At 40.0% G+C, this 23284-nt stretch overlaps 1 protein-coding gene across 17 annotated transcripts in view; it reads right to left on the bottom strand.

The window, feature by feature from the left end:
• Positions 1-23284, bottom strand: part of Pcbp2 (poly(rC) binding protein 2) — a 27463-nt gene extending 4179 nt beyond the window's left edge. The window contains exons 1-15 of one of the 17 annotated variants that reach the window (XM_028781196.1): positions 23180-23284; positions 20534-20674; positions 19909-19932; positions 19785-19817; positions 19367-19483; positions 16423-16554; positions 12808-12936; positions 11847-11921; positions 10059-10151; positions 8973-9014; positions 7780-7852; positions 7244-7282; positions 6253-6308; positions 4852-5021; positions 1663-2125 (exon numbers count right to left, since the gene is read on the bottom strand). In XM_028781196.1, the coding sequence (XP_028637029.1) occupies positions 1774-2125; positions 4852-5021; positions 6253-6308; positions 7244-7282; positions 7780-7852; positions 8973-9014; positions 10059-10151; positions 11847-11921; positions 12808-12936; positions 16423-16554; positions 19367-19483; positions 19785-19817; positions 19909-19932; positions 20534-20602 (1404 nt within the window). In that variant the 5' untranslated portion in view covers positions 20603-20674; positions 23180-23284 and the 3' untranslated portion in view covers positions 1663-1773. Of the gene's footprint in view, positions 1-1660; positions 2126-4851; positions 5022-6252; positions 6309-7243; positions 7283-7779; positions 7853-8972; positions 9015-10058; positions 10152-11846; positions 11934-12807; positions 12937-16422; positions 16555-19366; positions 19484-19784; positions 19818-19908; positions 19933-20533; positions 20675-23179 lie in introns of those variants that run through there. The other 16 variants (XM_028781195.1, XM_028781193.1, XM_028781194.1 and 13 more) reach the window with 16 other exon arrangements.

Genomic DNA, 23284 nt, shown 5'->3' with positions numbered 1-23284 from the left:
AAAAAAAAAAAAAAAAAAACACCCAAATCTCAGTGGAGATGGTTGTCAGCATAGTAAGTTTTAACTACAGAAAGAGTTGTACTACACAACATAGGAGGCAGCTAACATCCAAGCATAAGCCTGGTGGTTTGTTCTTCTAAAACCCTTGACCCAAGCTGGGATGGGGGTAGTGCATGGACAGCTAGGACTACACACACATACAGAGACACACACCGTCTTAGGGGGGAAAAATCTTGACACAGACTTGGAATATGTGAACAAGTATGTAAGGCTAATCTGGAATAAATGAGCTGCAATAACACCAGAAACCGAAAGATTAATAATAACAAGCATGAGCTTGTTCTGATGATGGTTCAACAATGTTACCCTGAGGGATATTTGAAAAAGACCATTAGAAAACAAATCTAGAAACCTAGAAACCTTCACTGAGAAAACTCAAAATATGTACCTTGGATTATCAAACGACTTTTTTCATCTCCTCCTTTTAGTTTTTAAATGCTAGAAAATAAACCCAGGGCCCAGTAAATATTCTGCCACTGCCTAAGCCTCAGCCTCAAAACCCTTAGAACACCTTTTTTTTCTTTTGTGGGAACACATCCATGGCTTATCTTGATTTTTAAAAGTGGCTGAGGTGTACCTAGGCAGCAAACCACACTGTGCAAGATGTGGGATCAAGCTCCACACCAGAAAAAAGGAGAAAGCAAACATCATGAGCTAAACGCAGCACTGTGTAAATAATGAATCACTAATAAAGTTTATATTCTTAGGGCCTCTCTATTTCCTACTACAGAATTCATTCAAATATAAGCATATTAACCCCCTACTCATGATACTGTTGCTAGTGAGATAGACAGGAAATAGAAGGTAAATGAAATTGACTGAGCAATACTGAGCAATTGAATGACCAACAATCAAATTTATAAGCCCTCTCTAGTATCCCAGTAACATATCTAATGATCTATTAAAGGAATGTAGACAAAAGCTACCTAACTCTGACACTGACCACTGTCCATCATTATGGCTAAAGAAGTCAGTCCTGCATATGCCTTTGAAATGACTACTCACCAGAGAAAAGAGCTCAGACAAGGACATCTCATTACCTACTGGTGTTAGCAATGTAAGGAAAGCTGTTCTTAAAACGTTCTGATCGATCACGAAGGATCATCAGTATTTAAACTACTGAAGACCCTTCTTCTTAGAAATATTGACAAAAGATTACAAAATTCATGTGGGATAGAAAAAGGCCCAAGTAGGCTACACAGCCATACAATCCAACAAGGCACAAATCACAAATCCCCACCCTTCACCCGGCACACCACACAGTGAGCTACTGTTCTTACTGTGGTAACTTTATTATAACTAGAAACACAGATTCAGCCAAGAAGGCCAGCTGACAACTTTAATCATTAAATAATTTAAAGTAAAAAAAAAAAAGAAAGGATTAAAGGAGAAGCTTTTATTCATCAACACAGAGCCTAAAACATTGTTTTTATATTGCAAGGCAGAGTAAAGCTACAAAAAAGTATAACAGAATTAGAGTAAGAACTGTGGCTCTAGATAAAGATTTCAATCAACAAGTCAGACTCTGAAACAGGCACTGAGCTGTGAAGACCTAAACCTAAACAAGTATTACCCCTGTTCCCATCCCCACCCAGTTATCCCCCAAAGTAGTAAAAAGAAAATGGTCACAAGCTCACAATAGTTTGGTTCTCACCAATGTTTACAAAGAAAAACAAAATAAACCAATACTTGAAGAAATGCCAAGATAAGCACTCAGTAGGGAGAGAATCTCTGCTTCTCGCCTTTCAGTTTGTTAGTTACACATGGCACAGTAGAGGTGGTGGTGGTGGTAGCTGAAGCCCCGGTACCCTTAGCAGCAGACACAACATTTAGAGCCAGGAGAGGGATGGGTTTCATGCCAAGCAGACTGGAGACACAAGGGGCGGTCGGAAGAGGGTTGGGGAGGCTGGAGGGTGCGTCGGAAGTCCCCGCTGTGGCGAGCGAGGGGGTGGTGGTGGAGGAGGAAGAAGAAGAAGAAGGGGTGGAGGGTTGAGAGAGGTTGATGCTGAGGTGATCAGGGATCGTGACGGAGGCTGCCTGGGAGGAGGGTTTAGCGTTTTCTAAACTGTAACAGAGGAAAAAAGGAACAAAAAAAAAAGGGTGGGTGGAAGGGAAGACCACAATAGGGAAAAAGTACAGGACAAAATCCGCTTCAGTTATATCAGTAAGTGCCTTTGGCTGCCAATTAGGAAGATCTAATATCAACTTACAACAAACTTGTATAGCTTGTGCCCCACCCTCTAAAATATTTATATTATCACTTCCCCCTGCCACACACAATGCTATTTTTAAAACTTCTTTTATAAAGACACAGCAGACAAGAATGGGAAAAGGAATCATAGAACTCACACTTCCAACTATCTGATAGATTGACACAGCCCAAAAACCAGAGTAAAGTGGCACAGCCATGGTGGCACAGCTACTACAAAAGCTGAGGCACACAGTCAGAGTCCACACCAGCCTGGGATATACAACAGGGAGTAGTTTGAGGGCAACTTTAAAACCCTCTTTTTTTTTAAAAAAAAAAAAAAAAAGAGGCAGAGGCAGGTGGATTTCTGAGTTCGAGGCCAGCCAGAACTACACAGAGAAACCCTGTCTCGAAAAACAAAAAAGACAGAGATGGGTGTCAATTGCCTAACATATAAAAAAGCTCTAAGTTTAGCCCCCCAAAAGTGTTTAAAAACAAACAACAAAAAAAGATTTTAGTTTGAAAGAGAAAACCTTGTAAACAAAGAAAATCATTTCATAAACCAAATTATCAGTTTTCAGAGTCAAAATTACATGTTACACTATAATAATTTTCTTTAAAAAAATTTTTTTAAGGGCAGGGTTTGTGTAGCCCAGGTTAGCTTAGAACTGTGTAGCCTCTTGCCTCAATCTCCTCAGTGCGACTAGTGACACTATGCATGCCTAACACAATTATTTCTGTAGCTAATATTTATCTATTTACATCTGCATGGCAAATGAACCAAAATGAAGTCCAAAGTAGGTCACTGAATAGACTACAAAGAATATAGCATTTTCCAAGAAAAATGCTAAAAATAAGTATAGATAAGATCTAGGGAAGCTTTTCTGGTGAAAAGTAGGCCCTTTAATTCAGTTAAAATAAACTCTAGACTTTAGAGTTGAAAATAATAAAGTACTACCAACTTTTGTGTTTTTTGCTTTTTAGCAAAAATGTATTTCTATTCCTAAAACAGGCCCCATATAGTCCTTATCTAAGCCAGAGTCACAGACACTTGCTGAGATCAGACAACCTGGCCCACAAGCCTACTTCCAATGGGCAGGAAATTTCCTGTATTTAACTTGTTCAGAGCCAGTTCAGTCCATTAAGGAATTGTCACAGCAATGAACCACAAAGACACAGAGCCCTGTAAGGAAAGCTGAGGAGTACGGAAATGCTGTGGAGCCAATATTGAAAATAATAAAACCAGTTTTTTTTCTCATCCAAAGTGGGCCAAGTAGAGAAGATAAAAAGCAGGTCTGTGCATCTTCTGGCACTGGTGATCAGGCTTTAAACAGTTCTGATCCAAATCCAATGTTTGCATAGTTTCACTCAACTGTTTAATTAAAGCAATTCTGCAGTTGCTTCAAGTAATGAAGTTCTGCCTCCTTACAATGTAGACACTAACTTATTATAACACCAAAGTCAAATTTAAAATTATAATTTGAGCTATCTCATTTAAGGTAAGCTTACCAAAAGCAGAAGGTAACAATTTCTAGTTTTGGTTTTTTTTTTTTTTGGTTTTTTTTTTTGTTTTTCAAGACAGGGTTTCTCTGTGTAGCCTTGGTTGTCTTATAACTCACTCTAGACTAGACTAGCCTGACCTCAAACTATATAGAAGTCCATCTATCCTGCCTCCTATATGACGGGGATCAAAGACATGTGCCACCACTGGGCTGCCATTCTTTCCATATGAATTACAGCATTAGCACAAGGCACAGAAAGACAAAGCAATGGCCAAGACTACCACTGGCAAATTGGCAATGTTTTCAACTAAGGATAATAAGAGAGTCTGGTATAAAGTATAAATACATAGCACATGTATAACATGAATACAGACTTGATATCTCTAAAACCTTTTCTTAGATTCAGGAACTCTTAATTTTCATGTGGAAGAGAATAAGTACAAGAAAGATAATGATGTCTTTCCATATAAGATGTAACTTAAGTGCATTTGAAAATTTGACTGAAGTAGCACTAAGGACCAAACACCCAGTAGGATGCACATTTGACTATACACAATTGTCCTACAACTCAGAGTGTAGCAACAGAACCTGCATATAGGGAAATAAAACCTGAGGAACTAATTTATAGATGTATGAGAACAGGGTGAGCAATGGGATTAAAAAAAAAAATAATCATGTATCTGGAGCACTCCTAAGCCTGTGCTTCATTTGTTCACAAACAATAGAACACAATTCTCATTTGATAACATCTATTTCCAAGAAGCTATTTAGATATCTCATTATCCTTAAAAATTCAAGGTGCTTTGAACTCCAAAATCAAAAATAAAATGATCTGTCTACATGATGTGCAAAAACAACCAAAACCCAAGTGTGTTTCAGTGATCTTGTTCTTACTAGAGCACTGTCCTATTCAGCACCGGTATATACTACCACCTTTTTCACTGCCACAAAACAATCCCATGAAAACTTAGTCCAATCTGCTTGTTTTTCTCTGCTACATTAAGGACAGAATCTTAAGGGGGGAAAAAAACCCACTTGTCATATGGCAACTCCCTCCCTATTATGTTGGCACAGTAAAGCAGAAAGATTGGTCAAACTTACCTGACATTGATTAGATACTGAGCCAGGCTAATGCTGGCAGCAGATCCAGTGATGGTAACCTGACGATCAGTAGATCCTTCCACTGGGTTTGCGATTTTGATCTGCGCCCCAGACATCTGACGGATCTCATTGATTTTGGCGCCCTGACGCCCGATTATGCAGCCAATCAACTTGAGAAACAAACAACAAAACAAAAATAAAGAGTGGCACAGCTACACACACAATACCCTTTACCAGTTTCTACAATTTGTACCTAAATTTGCACTCCACAATCTTTCCGGTATACTGCTATCAAAACCTTGAATTTTTTTTCTTTTCTTTCCTTTTTTTTTTTTTGTTTTGTTTTGGTTATTCGAGATAGGGTTTCTCTGTATAGCCCTGGCTGTCCTGGAACTCACTCTGTAGACCAGGCTGGCCTTGAACTCAGAAATCCGCCTGTCTCTGCCTCCCAAGTGCTGGGATTAAAGGCGTGCGCCACCACCACCCAGCAAAACCTTGAATTTTAAAACCTTAAGGTCCTACTTCAATTCCTGAATTATTCATGTGATTAACTAGAAATCAAGACAAACTCCAGTTTCTCATCCCAAGCATTAGCTTTTGTTTCTATTCCCATAGTCTAGCCTCCACTCCAATGACAAATTAACCAGAATAATACTGAAACCTAGTGAATCAGCTACAAACACATCAACAGTGCCTTTGCTGTTGGGCTGTCATAAATGTGTGAAATCATCCTTCCACAATCACTTTATGATTCTGGTAAGAATTTCAGATTTGTTTTTGCATTTGGGATTAATTTGCATTATGTAGTACCAACGAGTAATAATTCCTTAACATGTTAATTGTGGCTTAACTGAGACACTGACTTTATTATAATTTTATTCTCAAACCTAAACAGCCATACTTGTAGAAAGGGCAGATATACTATCACTTTAGAATCACTTCTCCAAAAGCAAAGTTAAATTCTGATGTTCTTTTGTGGGAAACAAGGTCTCACTACATATTTCAGGATGACTTGAACTCAAAGAGTGCTAAGATTAAAGGCATACGCTACCACCCCAGTTCCAGGTGCTTTAAGGGAAAACTAAGGGAGCTGGAGAGATGGCTCAGTGGTTAAGAGCACTGACTGCTCTTCTAGAGGTCTTGAGTTCAATTCCCAGCACCCACATGGTGGCTCACAACTATCTGTAATGGGATCCAATGCACTCTTCTGGTTTGTGTCTGAAAATAGCTACAGTGTACTCACATAAAATAAATCTTAAAAAAAAAAAAAGAAAAATGTAAGAATTTTAACAGGACTAGAAGAGGTTCTTCTGCCTTTGAAAACTGTTAATACAGTTAATTCTATCAATTCTCTCTAGTAAGGTTTCCTTCAGACTTCTAACATAGTTTAATTACACTTACATCATTTGGAATGGTGAGTTCATGAGAAGTAGTTTGAGCAGATGCATCCAAACCTGCTAAAAGACAGAAAAGAGCAAGAAAATTTAATGCATAGCATTCAGAATCAGTGATCTGCAAATTAAACTAACAGAAGAAAATAAAATGGAAACCCAGCATTGGCTGTTGGGGTTCATCACTAACTCTGAAGCCTCCAAGGAGGAAAGATGGGAGGGGTATCAAAAGTAATGCTGGAAAGATTCTTCTGCACAATCAGAATAGCTGATATCATGCCATTTCCTGCAAAGCCCAGACTAATATGTACGGAGATAAAAGGGGCAAGAGAGTGTAATATTTTTAAACAGGAGCAAAATCTAAACATCAAATGTGTCTGTACAACTATCCCTTTTCTGATTAAGATTACTGTTTTGTCCTGATTTTATTTTGTCCAATGCTCACTAAAATCAGTGCCAACTATACTCTCGTTACCAGATATCATGGACTCTTGGCACATAGAATTCTTTCATTAAACCTTTACCAGATTAACACCCTCCACCTCTATCCTCCCAAACTAGACTTAAAAGACCAAATAGATAAAATGGCAATCTGTTTGAGGGGAATTTATTTCTCCAGATTTATTCTCTCTTTTGCTCTAATTATTCTGGCTTTTGTTTTGTTTTCCAAAGAAAAAAAGAAAGAAAAGGAAAAAAAAAAACAAAACCAATCCCATCACAAACCCCTATCATTCATAAGAACACCAGGACTAGAACTAAACCTTTCCAGCTGGCTAACCCTTAATCATTCTTTCTAGTACTGCTCTCAACTACATTTTTAGAAGGTGGTTGGCTAGATCCATCAAAGGACCCTAAGGGGCACCAGGCCCCACCCCTTTGCTCTCTCAGCTCCTCTCTGCCATGTGGATGTTGCTGGTATGGTTTATGGGCAGTGAAACAAGACTCCCACCAGTTTATTAATATAACAGTAGAATACTACAGATTTTTTTTTTAATCATTACCCCAATAGCCTTTCACCTCTGGAGAGCTGGATTCAATGCCTGTTAAGATACAAGTGAAAATGAGTTTGGTGGTCTCATTCTAACCCTATCGGACAAGTTATTCCTTATATATAAAATTTAAAAAAAGCCCCAAAACAAAACAAAACAAACAAAAAATACACTACACAATTTGGAACAAATGGATTGTCTCTACCAAAGTCTTGTGACTACCTGGTGGAGAAAAAGGGGATGCTGATCAGGTCAAGGTGGCCACTATCAGGATGGGTTACAAGAAATATCAGCCTACCCTTTTTCTGACAAGCATCCCCAGACCTCACCCCAAACCTTCCAGGGATTTTTACTTTTATAATTAACTCATCCCAAATGAAAATAATGTTAACAAACACTTTACCTCCTTTACTCATAGTAGGTCAAGTTTAAACCAGCAGATGCTGGATGATAATGAATTTTGTTTTAAACAGTTGTCAAGCTGAGACCTTGGGACTGGCCTCTATCTTGTACTACACCTTACAGAAATAACACTGAGTTATCCATACCACTGAATCCGGTGTTGCCATGGGTCATGGGAAAATGAGACTGTTGCATTGCCAACTGGTGCAGCTTGGTCAACTGCATGAAGGAAACAGGAGAGATCAGCATTAGAAGGGTAACCTAGTCAGGACTCAAGCATACTCAGATGTGAAAATGCACATGGATCCTGATTCCCGAAGTTTGAGTCTACTATTCCAAGTATAACATAGGATAAGAATGGGGCTTACAGTACAATCCAGAGGACAGGCAGAATATGACAGGTAAAAGTTAGAAATAGAAAGGATGTCAGTATACAAGAGATGAATGCATTTGGGGTATGTGAAAAAGAAAGCAGTAAACCAGCCCAACAACTATCCCCTGTGGACTGTTTAATGGAGGTATATGCAGCCATTGCCAACGGTTGCCCCAGGGACAAGCACAGACAGGCTAGATAAACAAACTGTGCAGTGGTGTTAGGGAAGACACACCATGCAGGGTTCTACCAGTACTGGGAAAAGGGAAGGAGTTGAGGGGGGCAGGGAGACTGCAAGGAGGAGAGAAGCTTAACAAGAAACCAAACTGGGCTTAGTCCCCAACGAATATTTTCCAACTATCTTATCTATAATACACATAGGTAACTGTCCTACCTGGTGATAAAATAAGCCCTTTCCCAGTCTACTTCACACCTCTCCTAGGGGCTTCCACTAACCAAGAACCAAACCCAACTTTCAAAGTCTAAGGCTTAGCACCTGAAAGGATTAGTAAGGATGAAAGAAGTGTGTATGTGTGTGTGTGTGTGTATTGCGGGGGTGGGGTGGGGGAAATGGACAAAAATCCAAATAGTAGTACTTTAAAGTAAGAAATTCTTAGTAAAAACTTCATTGAAATCCAACAATCAGTTTTCTAGCCTTCCTTATATCAATAAATCCTCGGCACCTAAAGGCAAGTCCATCCTCCCACTTACCCAAACACTTACTTAAGGGAAGCACACTTCACTGACAGTTTGAATTGTCCCAAGATATTAATAACAAACCATGGATAATTTCTAGGGGTTTTACATTCAAAGGCAAACAAGTTGATACTGTGTGGTTCACCTTTTAAGCCATAACAACACCACAAATGTTCAAGACCCAACTTACTCCTGCCTAAGAAGAAAGGATTCAGACAATTTTGGATGGAGAGGGAGTTTTTCAAAACAAGAAATGAAATCAAAACTTACATCTGGCTGTGGAATGGCATACTGTCCTTGAATGGTATAGGCCTACAAAAGGAGGAAAACAGTTCCTATTAAACACCAATCATGGACAGCAACCCAATGTGGGGTGGGGGGTGGGGGGAAGAAGACAAGTTTTCAACTAGCCAAGAAGCCAGAGTTGAACTAGAGAAAGGGAGGCCAGGGACTGAGGCTGAAGATGAAATCTCACAATGGTCAGACCTGAGCTTCTTTGTGCTCTAAATATAGTATTAACTTTATTCCAGGGATTCTCTAAGAATGATATACAAATTTTCCTTAAGGCAAAATATACATACTTGCTTTTTAAAAAGAAATGTGAAAAATGAAAGTAAAGCAATGCCTTGACTGACCAATCCCCCCACCCTGTGTATTCAATACAAGATAATAATCATGCTAATATAAATTATTTACAGCTACACAAACCTGCTTGGCATGTATTCTAACACTGCCTATGAACTAAAAAGCTAAAAGCTAGCTAGGTCTCAAACACTAGGGACCTGACCACAGAAGCATTGGGTGGGGGGATCAATTTCCTAAATCCTGTCTTTGCCCACCCACCTGCATCACAGGTACTTGCAGCTCCCACTATGCCCTCCTCCCCACACCAGATTCTCCCAAAAGGGGAGCTGGTCTTTTGGGCAACAGGGGGGAGTTTAGGGGGAGGGGACGGGAGGAGGAAAGGAATAAAAGAAGGGACGGGGAGGAAGGTGTAGCTGGTTACTTAACGCAATGTGAAGTTTCTCACATCACAGTGCACAGTGGCCATTATTACCCCCAAAAGCACACCCAGGTTGGGGTGGGAAGGTGAAAATGGGATGGGGGGAATGGGAGAGGGAAAAGAGGGATTGAACAACAACAAAAAAAAAAGTTTAAAAAAAAAAAAGTTGGTGTTACCATCTGGTGGGCTACGCGGCCTGTGTGAAATGAGGTGGGGAGGTCAGTCCAGGTCCCCGTGGACAGGTGGTGTCCACAGCACAAAAATCACCAGCGCCACTCGCCCCCCGTGTGTTGGCAGTCTCGGCTGAGGCGGAAGGATTGAGTGAGCCTTGGAGACTGAACATCCCCTCTCACCTCTAGAGGTGGTCCCTCCAGGTCAGGGTTGAGGCACATGGACGGGGTGGTGTGGGGAAAGCTCGCACTGTCGCTGCCTGTGCTGTACCTGTCCTGTGGATAAATAGAGGATTTCAGTCTCCAGGGCTGTCAATCCGGCACCTTGTCACCAGCATGAAATTCACACCAAAAAAAGTTGTTTATTTTTTTTTCTTGTTTCCTTTAAAAAGGAGCTCACAACACAGATTTGAAACGAGCTGTAATCAGTGAATTTAAAAAAAAAAAGTTACCTAGTGGCAGATGACACTGCACAATTGGGTTATTTTCAGTAAAAGTGAGGGGTAATGTAAGAGAGCTGATGCCAGGTCTTGGTCACTGTAGGATTAACTTAAATCCCTACAGAGCCCACTTTGCAACAAAAGACACAGGTCCATCTCTGGACACTGTATGAACTGGTCCATTTATAAAAAGGCCCATGGGAGTGACCCAAAACAGGGCAACTGATAGAAGAAGCTGTAAGCTTTTAGAGGGCAGTTAACTGAATAAAGGGAGGGAGGGTGGGAAGCAAAGAGGTACAAAGGGAGAGGAGTGAGGGGGATGAAGATAAGGAAGAAGGACAGACTGTCGTGCAGAGGACTGGTGACACAGCAGTGGAGAACCTAGAGTTCCATGGGAAAAGGGATGACTCCTGAGGCTAACCCTCCTGTCTATAAGGACTGAGCTGCTGCTTATCTTGCCCCAATACTCATATTGACAGCCCTGACAAACTTGTTAAAACAAAGCTAATGCTTTAAACAAAGTTGTAACACATCTCAATATAACACTGCAATATGACTACTTGTGAAAGCTCTCAGCAAGACATAAACTTGTTCACTTTCATTGTATTTCAAAAAATGTGGAATCAACTCCAAGTTGATGCTTTCCCCTCTCCAATGGTTTTCAGACCAAATACAAATAAATTTAACTAGTTAAGCATAGATGTTTTTAAATAGGGTAGCCCCAAGTGGCAAAGGCCATTATTTTAACCTGAATACAGTACTTTAAATACAGTACTTTAAAAACTGGTTTACCTATTACTTAAGAAAACACTAACCATCAAAATACACTAATATCATGACATTTATCAATCTTCTTCTCATACAACTCTAACTTTAGAATAAACTGTCCAATGAGACAGCGAGAGAATGCTCTGGTGTTCTCACACTACAGCCCAATATACTCTCCCCATCCTATGCTCCTCTTATTCCAGCTGATTTCAATTATACCATGGAGAGTCAAAAACCAGTGTTTATCAGGTTAAGACTCTGGGGAACAACAAACTGGAGTTTGGGGGTAAAAGGGTAGGAGTAGGGGAGGTGAGGTGAAGGGGAGGGAAAATTTGTAGGACACTCAAGTTCAGGACCTGATCCCACACCTCCATGCCGTTTGAGACCACCATCCAGAACTTCAGAGGCCCAACTCCTTTGTTATCATTACTTAGACCTCCATCATTCCACACGTATAAGCATGGATGGGATGGTTGATATAAGGAGAGCAGTAATGACACTGGAGGAATTTAACTCTAACTCAAACCACCTTTAAACCAGCAACCAATTTCTCTCCTGAGTGTCTACAAAACTTCCATTGCTTGCTAAAAATAAGGTCGTGGCATTCAAAACTTTCTTCAGAACAAAACCAAAAGCAAATCAAACTATGGCCAAAAGTACAAGTTTTCAGCAATCATGCAAAGTAGCTTGGTGTGCTGCTGGTAAAGCTGACATTTAAAATATAATCTTCATTCATTCTAGCCCACCAGTAAGATTTTCTTACCTGACCACCTGCAAAGATGACTGGAGAACTGGAGGGCTTGGGCCGGTACGGGATGGTCACGCCCTTCGGGGGGGACTGGGAGAGAGTCAGAGGGGAAAAAAACAAAAAGAGATAAGGTTTCAAAGCTGCTTCAGCTGTGTGGCTATAGCACACACAGGTCAGTTAAATAAAAACTATTTTCCAGTCCCTTACTTATCAAGTTGAATATGGTTAGTTATTTGTCTTTAAAAAGCAACAAGAACGTTTATGGATGATGTGGCTCATATGAATTCTAACCAAAGAGGCTGTGAAATAATTTTAACCATTTCCACATTTATAAATAAATTTAATTCACACACACAAAAAACTGTGTAGATATATACTTTAAGTGGTCATTTTTAGGACCTCACATCTTTGTTAATTAAGACATAAAGGCAAAGTTGGATATGAAAGTCCCAAATGTAATTATGTTTATGGTTCAAAGACAAAAAAATCTTTTTTGTTTATGATTCATATGGGGCCAACTCCTAATTTCCATTCATTTTTGCTACAGAATATATAGTAGGACTTCTGAATTCATTCAGAAATACCATCATTGATACTTTTCCTATGTTATAACTATTGTTTTGAATATATCCTGCTTCAAAGTGAAAAATAGAATGTATCAATGTCAAGAAATTCAAAAGGTGAGTTAGCATTCCAAAAATCACAAGTCCTTACAGTCTATCTTCCCCTACCCACATTACTAGAACATTCTGAACTACAAGACAACTGCTTTTTAACAGATCCTATTTTTACTCACAGACTAACATATATCAAAACTGGGAGAAGGAATGTATGAACTCAGCGAACCACTTTACCCACCTCTACTGATAAGCCTATTAACAGCTTCAACTAATTCTAGTCTTACTAAATATAGATCAGTTTCCCTTTCCCCAGAATCACCCCTCACCCCACCTCTAGCATGAGCCTGAGGGCTTACCTCCAACATGACCACACAGATCTGTTTGACACACTCAATGATGGATTGCGGAATGCCAGCAATAGTGATTGCCCGCTCAGTTGAGTTGGGGAGCATATCCCCTGCCACCTGGACCTGAGCCCCTGTACTCTTTAGGGTAAAAGGTAGGAAAAAAAAAAAATCAGAAAAATTGTTCAATTCCTTCCAACACCGGCTTTAGAATATGAAGTTCAATAGATTGTTATTACTACCCTTTCTTTCTCATGTTCCCATACTTCCTTAGTCCAGGTACTACTGCTTATTCAAGTTAAAAATAAATTACCTCTGAGAGATAAGAATAAATCTGAGGAACAGTCTACATTTAACCTGGACCCAGAAAAAAAGTCCCTTCTATACAATTTACTCTTACTCAGTAATGAAAGCTTTGTGGGTCAAATAAAATCCTCTAAACATCACCCTTCCATTCTCTTATTGAGCAAATATTTTCCTCAATTCCATTCTGTATGTCAGGTACCATTCCAAGTACTCATCAAAAGAAAATCTTAAACTGGTTCACATTTATAATCTCATCACTGAAAAGGTGAAAGTGGAAAACCATATAACATGTTTGTAACTAGCCTGGGATACAGTGAGAGACTATCTCAATAAACTTAACTAAAACCACCTCCCCTGTACCCACAAACACATATTCCTGCACCAAAACAATCCTGTACAAAGACTTCAAAATATTCCAACTAGTTTTGAAACTATTTAGTAACCTTTCATTTAGACATGAAAATTTGATAAAGGGAAAAAGAGACTGTCTTTAAAAAAAAAAAAAAAAAAAAAGCAAAGCTAGGGAAATGCCAGCAAGATAGTCTGTTGACAACCCTAACTTAAATTTAATCCCTGGAGGACTCGCATTGTAGAAAGAGAACCAAGACCTGCAAGTTGTCCTGACCCAAGCAAGCGAATGTGCACACACACATACACACTAGCATACACACAAAATGTAATTTAAAAAATTGTTTCAGGCAGGCATGTTTTACCTTCCTTAAATTACCAGCACTTGAGACACGGAGGCAGGAGGATCTCTGCATTCACAACCAGTTTGGTCTACAAAAATGAGTTCTAGACAGCCAGGGCTATACAGTGAGTCCTACTCTGAATTTTTTAATTATTATTTTAAGGGGCTGGAAAAATGGTTAGGACCATTTGTTGCTATTGCTGGGGACCTGGGTTTAGTTCCCACTACCAACATGGAACTCACAATCATCTATAAGTCCATTCCAGGAGATCCATTTCTTTTCTGAATTCCACTGATAACTGGCACATATATGGTATATACATACACACATATATACAGGCAGACTAAAAGCTCAAACATAAATCTATTAAATTCTTTTTGGCTTAGAGATGGCTCTGGATTTACAGTATATATTGTTCTTGTAAAAAACCTGAGTTCAATTCCTTTGATTTTTTTTGGGGGGGGGGGAAGGGGGGGGTTGGAGACAGGGTTTTCTCTATATAGCCCTGGCTGTCCTGGAACTCACTCTGTAGACCTCAGAAATCCAGAAATCCACCTGCCTCTGTCTCCCATGTGCTGGGATTAAAGGCATGTGCCACCAATGCCCAGCCTGAGTTCAATTCCTAGCACCCATAAATGTCCATTCACAACACATGAAAACTCCAGCCCCCGCCGGGCGGTGGTGGCGCACGCCTTTAATCCCAGCACTTGGGAGGCAGAGGCAGGTGGATTTCTGAGTTCGAGGCCAGCCTGGTCTACAGAGTGAGTTCCAGGACAGCCAGGGGCTACACAGAGAAACCCTGTCTCGAAAAACAAAAAAAAAAAAAAACAAAAAAAAAAAAAAAAAAGAAAACTCCAGCCCCAGGGGATCCAAAAACCTAACACACATGCAATAGTCAGAGGCAATCATATACACACAATTCAAAACAAATCTACAAACAAACAAACAAACACAAACAAAAGACTTTAGTGGTTCGGTAGGTAAAAATGCTTGAAACCCAATCTACCCACCAGAGTTAGATGCCAGTAAACCTATAGCAACATGTGCTTATATATATGTACGGGGGGGGGGGGGGGGGGGGGGCAGGGGGAGGGCATAAGGAAGATGGTTCAGGCTATAAAATGCTTGCAGTACAAGAACCAAGAACACTCATAAAAAGCTGGAGAGAAGGTTTGCATTTGTGATCCTAAGACTTGAAGACAGACAGGAGAATTCCTGGAAGGCGCGTGCATACACACACACCAAACAAACAAACAAACAAACAAACAAAACTAAAAAAAGAATATATGTGGGAAGGGGGGAACCATTGACAACCATTTTTAATCCCAGAACTCAAAAGGCAGAGCCAGACATCTCTGAATTCCAGGCTGAACAGCAAGGCCTTGTCTCAAAAAAGATTAGGAGGGGGCTGGAGAGATGGCTCAGCAGTTAAGAGCACTGACTGCTCCTCCAAAGGTTCAATTCCCAGCAACCACATGGTGGCTCACAACCATCTGTAATGGGATCTGATGCCCTCTGTTGGTGTGTTTGAGGAGAACTACAGTGTATTCATCAATACATTAAATAATAATAAAAAAAAATGACTAGCAAGTATATGCCATAAAAACTGAGAGGATTGTATTAACATATGAAATTCCACACAACACTCATATTCTGTCATTACTGAGCCAGGCAAAGGCTGTGTATAGACTTAGGTACTTGGGAAACTAAGGTAAGATCAGTAGTAAATGTATATAAGGTCCAGAATAGTATAAGCTACTAACATTAAAGAGGGGTACAGAGTAGTGTACTGGAACGAAGTTCAGAATAGGAACATCCACCTAGCATCTGTGAGGTCTCGGTTATCAACCTTCGACACCACAAAATAAAATTTATGATCTTTTAAAATTAACTTCAATATCATCACACTATATATAGTCTTCATGGGACATTAATCATGACTGGGAAGGTGTCCTGTGGAAGCAGTACTAGGGGTTAAACCTAGGGCCACATACATGCTAAGCAAACTACTACACAAATAGACCAAAATATGAACAGTCTTTTTTAATCCCACTTTTGTGTCATTGTTTGTTTTTTTTTTTTGGTTTTTCGAGACAGGGTCTCTCTGTGTAGTCCTGGCTGTCCTGGAACTCACTCTGTAGACCAGGCTGGCCTCGAACTCAGAAATCCACCTGCCTCTGCCTCCCAAGTGCTGGGATTAAAGGCGTGCGCCACCACTGCCCGGCATTGTTTGTTTTTTAACTGAGGGGATTTTACTATATCCCTGGCTGGCCTGACCTCAAGCTGACCCTCTTGCCTCTGTCTCCAAGTGCTGGTCTGGTATTAAAGGCATGCACCCTACCACACCTGAAACCATCTTGTATTTTTTAGATAGGGTCTTCTAAACTTCCCACAGTAAAGTGGCCTTGGGGTTTCTAGGTCTCCTATGTCCTGAGAATACAAACCTGCACATATACCATCAATCTCCACTTAAATCTTCACATCAAATGCTCACAATTTGGTATGGGTATAATGGTGCACGCATTCAAGAAATAGAGGTGGTTCTCATAGAGATCCTTGTCTACACAGTCAGACTAATCAAAGCTAAAAATGAAAACAAGCAAAAAGATATTTGAAAATAAACACCAACCTCTCTTATTTCCTTGATCTTGCAGCCACCTTTTCCAATAAGAGAGCCACACTGACTAGCAGGAACCACCAGCCGTAAGGTAACCGGGGGTCTACTGGCAGCTGTGCTATTGGTCATAGAACTGCTTATGTCCTGTTAAAAAAGAAAACTGCTTAGAACACCAAAAGGATAAATAGCATGTGCATATATATATATATATATATATATGTATGTATGTATGTATGTATGTATACACACACACACACACACATACTTGAAAGTCTTAACTTCCATAAAATAATCACTGACTCTTGGACTTAGAGACATGGCATGTATCATAACTATACCAAACTGTGAAGATCACAATTTAGGCCCAATGTGGTAGCACTGTTTATAGTCCAGTACTCACAAAGGAAAAAAGATCTGGAGTTACAGGCTAATACAGACACAAGTCAGTAGACACAGAACTTTAACCACCTTTTCCAATAAGAGAGCCTCACTGACTAGCAGAAATCACCAGCCATAGGTAATCAGGAGTCTACAGGACTAAATAAAACAGGTCTGGGGATTTTGCTCACAAAACAGAAAAAGGAACTGCAGAAGCAGCTATAAACTCATTTTTCTTCACAGCAAAGGTACAGAGAAAAGCAACACTTTTAATACGCTGACCTTACGGTTGGTTTATAAACATGAACTAGTAGTAAAGCACTTATCTAGCATACATAAACATTCTAATCCTATTACAAAACTTTTTAAAAAGTAGTCAAGGGGCTGAGGAGATGGTTCAGTGGGTAGAGAGTTTGTTGTACGAGCAATAAGGACTGGAAATCAGGTCAGACCCTCCAGCACCCACATAAAAAACTAGGTATGGCTATGCATGCCCATCATCCCACCACTGGATGTGCAAACAGACCTGTCCTACGAACTGGAAGGCTGACAAGATTCCAGTTCAATCAGAGACCCTTTCTCAAAGCTGGAAAGCAAGACGAAATGGAAATATCTGATAGCATACAATGTAACCAGTTTCAAACTAAATATCCCCTTACAAAACCAATATAATTTTTTTTTAGATTTAAGGTCTGTATGTTTCTTGCAGTACTAGGCCTCCTATATGCTTACCAAATGTTCTCTACACCTTAATCTATATCAATTAACTCATTTCAACTTCCCCCATAGCAATAAACAAACATAAACTACTCTATAAACAATGAAATCAGGTATATCCAAGATGCTTTGAAATCAAGTTTTGGAGTTGGCAACAGATGAATTGGAGTCTATGCTTAGCCAGGGATAGTGGTGCACGCCCTTAATCCTGGCACCAGGAGGTGGAGGCAGGTAGATCAGAGTTCTACCGACAGTCAGAGCTACACAACTGAAAACAGCCCATGCATAATATGCATGATGCCTTTGGTTCTATTCCAGCAAAGCAAAACAAAAACCCTCTATTGATAGGTTTTCCAGTATACTTGTATCCCAAACCATAGTACTTTCTATTGTTAAAACCATAATATAATGAGTATGTGTTTAAGTTAGAGAACAATTTGTGCAAGTTTATTTTTTCCTTCCACCATGTGGGTCCCAGGAACTAAATTAATACCATCAGTTGTGGGACAAGTGCCTTTACATGATGAATCAACTAATCAGCACAAACATTTTTTTTTCAGTAATTAATTCATTTTTTAAAATGTTTTTTGATAGAGGGTTTCTCTGTGTAGCCCTGGCTATCCTGGAATTCACTCTGCAGACCATGATGGTCTCTAACTCACTATGTATATGCTGCTGGTTAGCTTTCACATGGGCTGGAAAAACAGAAAACCTCTAACCTAATCGGCATGTGCCCATGAGGTGCTGTCAATTGCATACTTACATACAAGCCTTATAGTCAAAAACTTTTTTCTTCTTTTGATATAGGGTCTCTACTACATAATCACAGTTGGCCTCAAACTCAGAATTGTCTGCATCAGGCCCCTAGTACTGGTGGGATTAAAGATGTGCACCACCACTTCAAGCTTATTACTTTAAGAATAATATAGCATATACTTCTAACTGTTCTTTTAAGCTGCAAATTCTAGAGAAACAGCATCCCTCAGGTTAAAATGTAGTATTTCTGACCTGAACAAGGATAAGATTTAAAGGAGCATTAAACAACAACCAAACAGTACGCTTTTGCCTATGGTATCAACTGCAAAATTAAGTAAACAGCATTACTTCAAGGAGAATAGTTGTCCAGCCTCTCAATATTGAGTATTGAAGGAAAAGAGAACTGCCTTCTAACAAAACCAGTAATGGTTATTTTGCTTCTAGTAACCTAAAGCTTTACCTCTTAACTTTTTTGTTCAAAAAAAAAAAAAGTTTTTTAAATGTAATTTTACTGTGTTTGTCCTAGTTCAGCAGGATCCTAATAAAAAGCACATTAAGTTCATTCAACAGTAATGAAAGCAATGGCACACCTTTGAAACAATTACTAAAAACATTTTAAATGGCAAAGTTAGAAAGGGTAATGCATCTCTCCATGTAATCTCAACACCTAGGAGCCTAACCCAAAAGTGTTGAAGGTAATCTTGGACTCCTAGTAGTGCCAGACTTACAAAACAGGACCCTAATCTCAAAAAATAAAAATATTAAATTGATACCAAAAGGGGTGTGTGTGTGTGTGTGTGTGTGTGTGTGTGTGTAGAGATAGCTTGGTAGTTAAGAGCAGTAACTGCTCTTCCAAATGAACCAGGTTCATTTCCCACCAGTTATATAACAGCTCACACCTAGAGTCTGCAACTCCAGTTCCACAGTTTCTGACACCCTCCATAAACATACACTCAGATAAAACACCAGTGAACATAGAACAAAATTATATTTTAAAAAAAAAAAAAGTCAGCTGAGAATACAGCCCAATTACTTAACGTGCTTTTGGACTTTATTTTTTTTTTTTATGCCTGGTATGGGGGAAGGGAGCAAAGGTACAACAAACCTCTTCCAGTTTGTCAATGATCATAGCAAAGGCTTTGAAGATGGCATTAGTCGGTCCAGCCAAAGTGATAATTCTCTCAGGACAATTCCCTTCTGAGATGTTGATACGTGCACCACTCTAGGATGGGAAAAAAAAACAAGTAATTTTAATAGATAAAAAGAACTAAAATTGTACAGTATAGTCTGTCCTAGATAATACAAGCAAAAAGCTGGCTACATAAAAGAGCATTTCAAATACTGCTCTACTTGTCTTCAATCTATTTTGTGTCCCTTATGTTTTTAGGACTTGACACAAAATTCCTTTCTATCATATTACTTGTTATTACAAATTAACTAGACAATGTTTTCTTCCCTTTTTGAGCTCTTCCCCTGTAATGTCTCACACGTAACTTCCAATCACAATGTTCCTTGCATCTTACCTCCTCGCGCATCTTCTTAACAGATTCTCCTTTCTGTAAGAGGAAAAGTCAAGCATGAGCTCCAATTGCTATTTCAGCCCAGAATGACTAAACAGGAATAAGTGTTGAAGTGAAACTGTCTTACCTTTCCAATGATACTGCCAACTTCCTACAATGGAGAAAACCCAGTGTTAAGAGGAAATTCAGAGGTCATCATAATGAAAAGAAAATTCTAAGTGTTCAACAAACCAAGTGCTAACTATGCTAACTACCAATCCAAAGAAATAGTTTAAAATTTATAAGGGGAGACACTTATTCACTTCCTCCCACAAAATTTCATACAAAAGCTATCAAAAAAAAAAAAAAAGGAGAATAATCAGTGATTAAATTCTACAATTTTGTACAATATGTAGAGGCTTGGGTTAGCGCAACGGTAGTGTTTGCCTAGATACCCTGAGATCAATCTCCAGTGCCACCGAAAATCCAAACTAAAATCTTCCTTCTGAAATTAAGCTACAGTATCATACACCTAAATGCCTTACCAAGCAGCATGTCTGCTTTCTGGCTCTTACCACTTGTTAAGTCTTTTCTTGCTCTCTGAGGCTTCCTAGTAAAAGCTGTCCATTTTCCCACCACACTCCATTAAAAAAAGAGTGCTAAAGCCAGATGTCCCACAGTGCTAATCTGATGAGCTCCAAGATGCTTGTCTGCTGTTTCCTGGCCCCGCCCGTAGCAGTTACTATGACCCAATTTTCCAAGCTGGTGCATACCTTTCCATGCATAAGTAGCCTGATGGTGAGAGTGACATTTAATCCACCTTCAATCACACCGGTGTCCATGTCTAGCAGTTACAGGGAGCTGGACTTTGAGTGGTCAAGTCTTTGGTCACTGGTGAGAGTGAAAGCCAAAAACTGAAATGTAAGCATGATTAAAATAAGAGGAGAAAAATAAAGAGTAATTCCTTTCCAGTTATTTTCCCTTTGCCATTTTCAGTTTTATCTAATGGACTCTAAGTATTAGCCTATCAGACTTGTAAACACTCTTAGCACAACTCTTTAACACTTACAGATCAGGTTTTGTTTCCAGTTTGCTCATTAATGATAGGGTTTCCACTGATGCTTAAGATGAGAAAGATTTGACCATTCCACTGGCAATGGTTCTAAGGGAACTCCTTAAGTGCAAGAAGTTGTCCTTCAGCGGAGTAAGTTTTGAAAAGACTCAGTAACGGCTGGACAAACTAACTACAGTGAGGACAAATTCAACTTGCTTTCTACTGGACAGCAGTTAGAAGTAAAGGTAGAGTATACATGTAAATGTACTTAGTATAGAAATTCCTAAAATTGAGATATACTTATCTCAAAGGTTGATGGATGACACCAGATGATTTTTAAATAATATAGTTCAGTTGTGTGAATAATGGTCCACTTCTGTATAATCTGAGCACTTTAGAGGTTTTGACAGGGTTGTTCAAGGCCACCTTGGACAACCTATTGAGAATCAAGTGTAGTTGCCAGAGCTACACAGTGGGACGATCATAAAACATCAAGAAAAATAATCTCACTGAAAAAAGTATTATTCAAGATACACTTCACAAGTGATTGGGTTCCATGTTCCTTTGAAATTTAATTCTGTACATCTCAGTTCTTTTCTCCCAATCTTCCTCAATAAATCAATTTGAGAAATTTCTCTTGTGTTTGTTAACTTTGACTATCATACAAGTCTTTTTTTAAGTCCCAAAGTTTCTTCCAAATACAACAAAAATATAGTACTAAAATTTTACTTCATATTTGCTTTGATTCATCAGTCATGATAGATTGTCAAGATGATTCCTTTGTACTCATTCTCTGAAACAAGTTTGGAATAACTACTTGTATAGACAAAGAATTTGGATTTTGATGTTCTTTAATTTTTTTTTTAAAACACCAAACACTGATCGTTTCAAGAGTCTCAAGCCCTGAAATTTCCAATAGCATGTCAAGTATTCATCCCTTCAAATCAGTATCAATGATTTCTCTCCTCCTACAACTAATTTTGTCCCTTCATAAAACTAGTTAGTTTCACTTTGCTGTAAACACACAATATGCCTACCGTTGGGTTTTTTAGTTTTGCTTTCTTTTTTTGTTTGTTTGTTTTGTTTTGTTTTTGAGACAAGGCCTCACTATGTTGCACAGGACTGAATGGAACTGTCTATTAACACAAGGCTGGCCTCCAAACTCAAAGACCCATCTGCCTCTGAATCCCAAGTTCATACCTTAAATAATTTTTAAAGCACTTTAAAGTGGCTGCCACATCACTCTATATAATGCAAACTATCTTCTGGTTACTTCAGGATGTTAAGTGATTATATAAATGCATCCCTAAAGCACATCAGTTCCCCATTTCCAGAAAACAGTTAACTGCTGTCTAAAAACTCACAAATCAACATCTCATTAATGGAAAAACAATGCTTGAGTCTGTAAGATTAACCGCCCCCCCCATATACTGTATAAACCTGAGGATAGCTTTAGTTACATTTCCCCACTCAGCTATATTAATCACTTTAGAAATACAGTAATACAAATTCAAAAGGCAAAGAAAACTGAAAACCTAACTACAAATCCATTTCCTAAGTAAAGCACGAAGATGCATTTTTTTTTTAACTCCAAGCCACGTTAAGTAATCTGAGAAACCTGTCAGTTCCTCTGAGTAGGTCAATCTAAGTGTACCCCATCCTGGGAATCCAGCTGTTAATCCTGCAGTCAATTACCCCTCTATAAATAGCTCGGTCTGGTTTATAGCGGCAGGCATTTTGTAATTTCAAAATTCGTTACCCGAGAGAACGTCAGAGTAACTCGGTAGCTGAGAGTCCGCCTACCCTTTAACTCTGCAGCTCCCCACTCCCCTCCCCCGCCCCGGTCATCCAAGCATTTTTCCACTTTAGAAAAAAAAAAAAAGCCCCCCCTTCCCTTGACTGGGATGGGGGTGAATAAACGGTTCGGTCGGGGGGGGGGCGCTGCTACCCAGGGGGAGGGGCCGGACAAGTAGCGCCTCCTCGTGTGTCTGCGCCAGCGCCTGACCCCCGCGGGGAGCCGCGCTCACCCGCCCCGCCAGCAAGCGGGCCATCGCCTCCCCCACCCCCCCCAACCCACCAAATCCACCGCCGCCCCCCCTGCCGCGCGCGCGCCCTCCCTAACTCCTGCGCAGCCGCCACCGGGAAAAAGGGGGGGGAGGGGGGCAGGCTTCGCGCGAGGCCTACTAGGCCGCGCTGGAGCCAGGGCCTCGCGTGAATGGCCCGGCAGGGAGATTGAAGTAGTAGACGCTCATGCGGGACTACGAGAGGCCGAGGCTCCAGAATAGGACCGGAGTCCTCCAAGAAGGATGTCACGAGTGGAAGTACAAGCTACTGCCGGGGGCAGAAAAGAAGATTTTAAGCTTACCTGGAGGCGCGAGTCGACTGAGGGGAAAAGGGGAGCGGGCGGGAAGGGGAAGGGCGGGAGGCCGGGGGCGGAACAATAGGGGCGGGCGGGAAGGCGAGGGGGGCC

This window comes from Grammomys surdaster, unplaced genomic scaffold (assembly GCF_004785775.1).
Source record: "Grammomys surdaster isolate TR1022 unplaced genomic scaffold, NIH_TR_1.0 374, whole genome shotgun sequence".
NCBI lineage: Eukaryota > Metazoa > Chordata > Mammalia > Rodentia > Muridae > Grammomys > Grammomys surdaster.
Note: the sequence above shows the minus strand (reverse complement) of the source record. Positions and strands in the feature narration are given on the sequence as shown.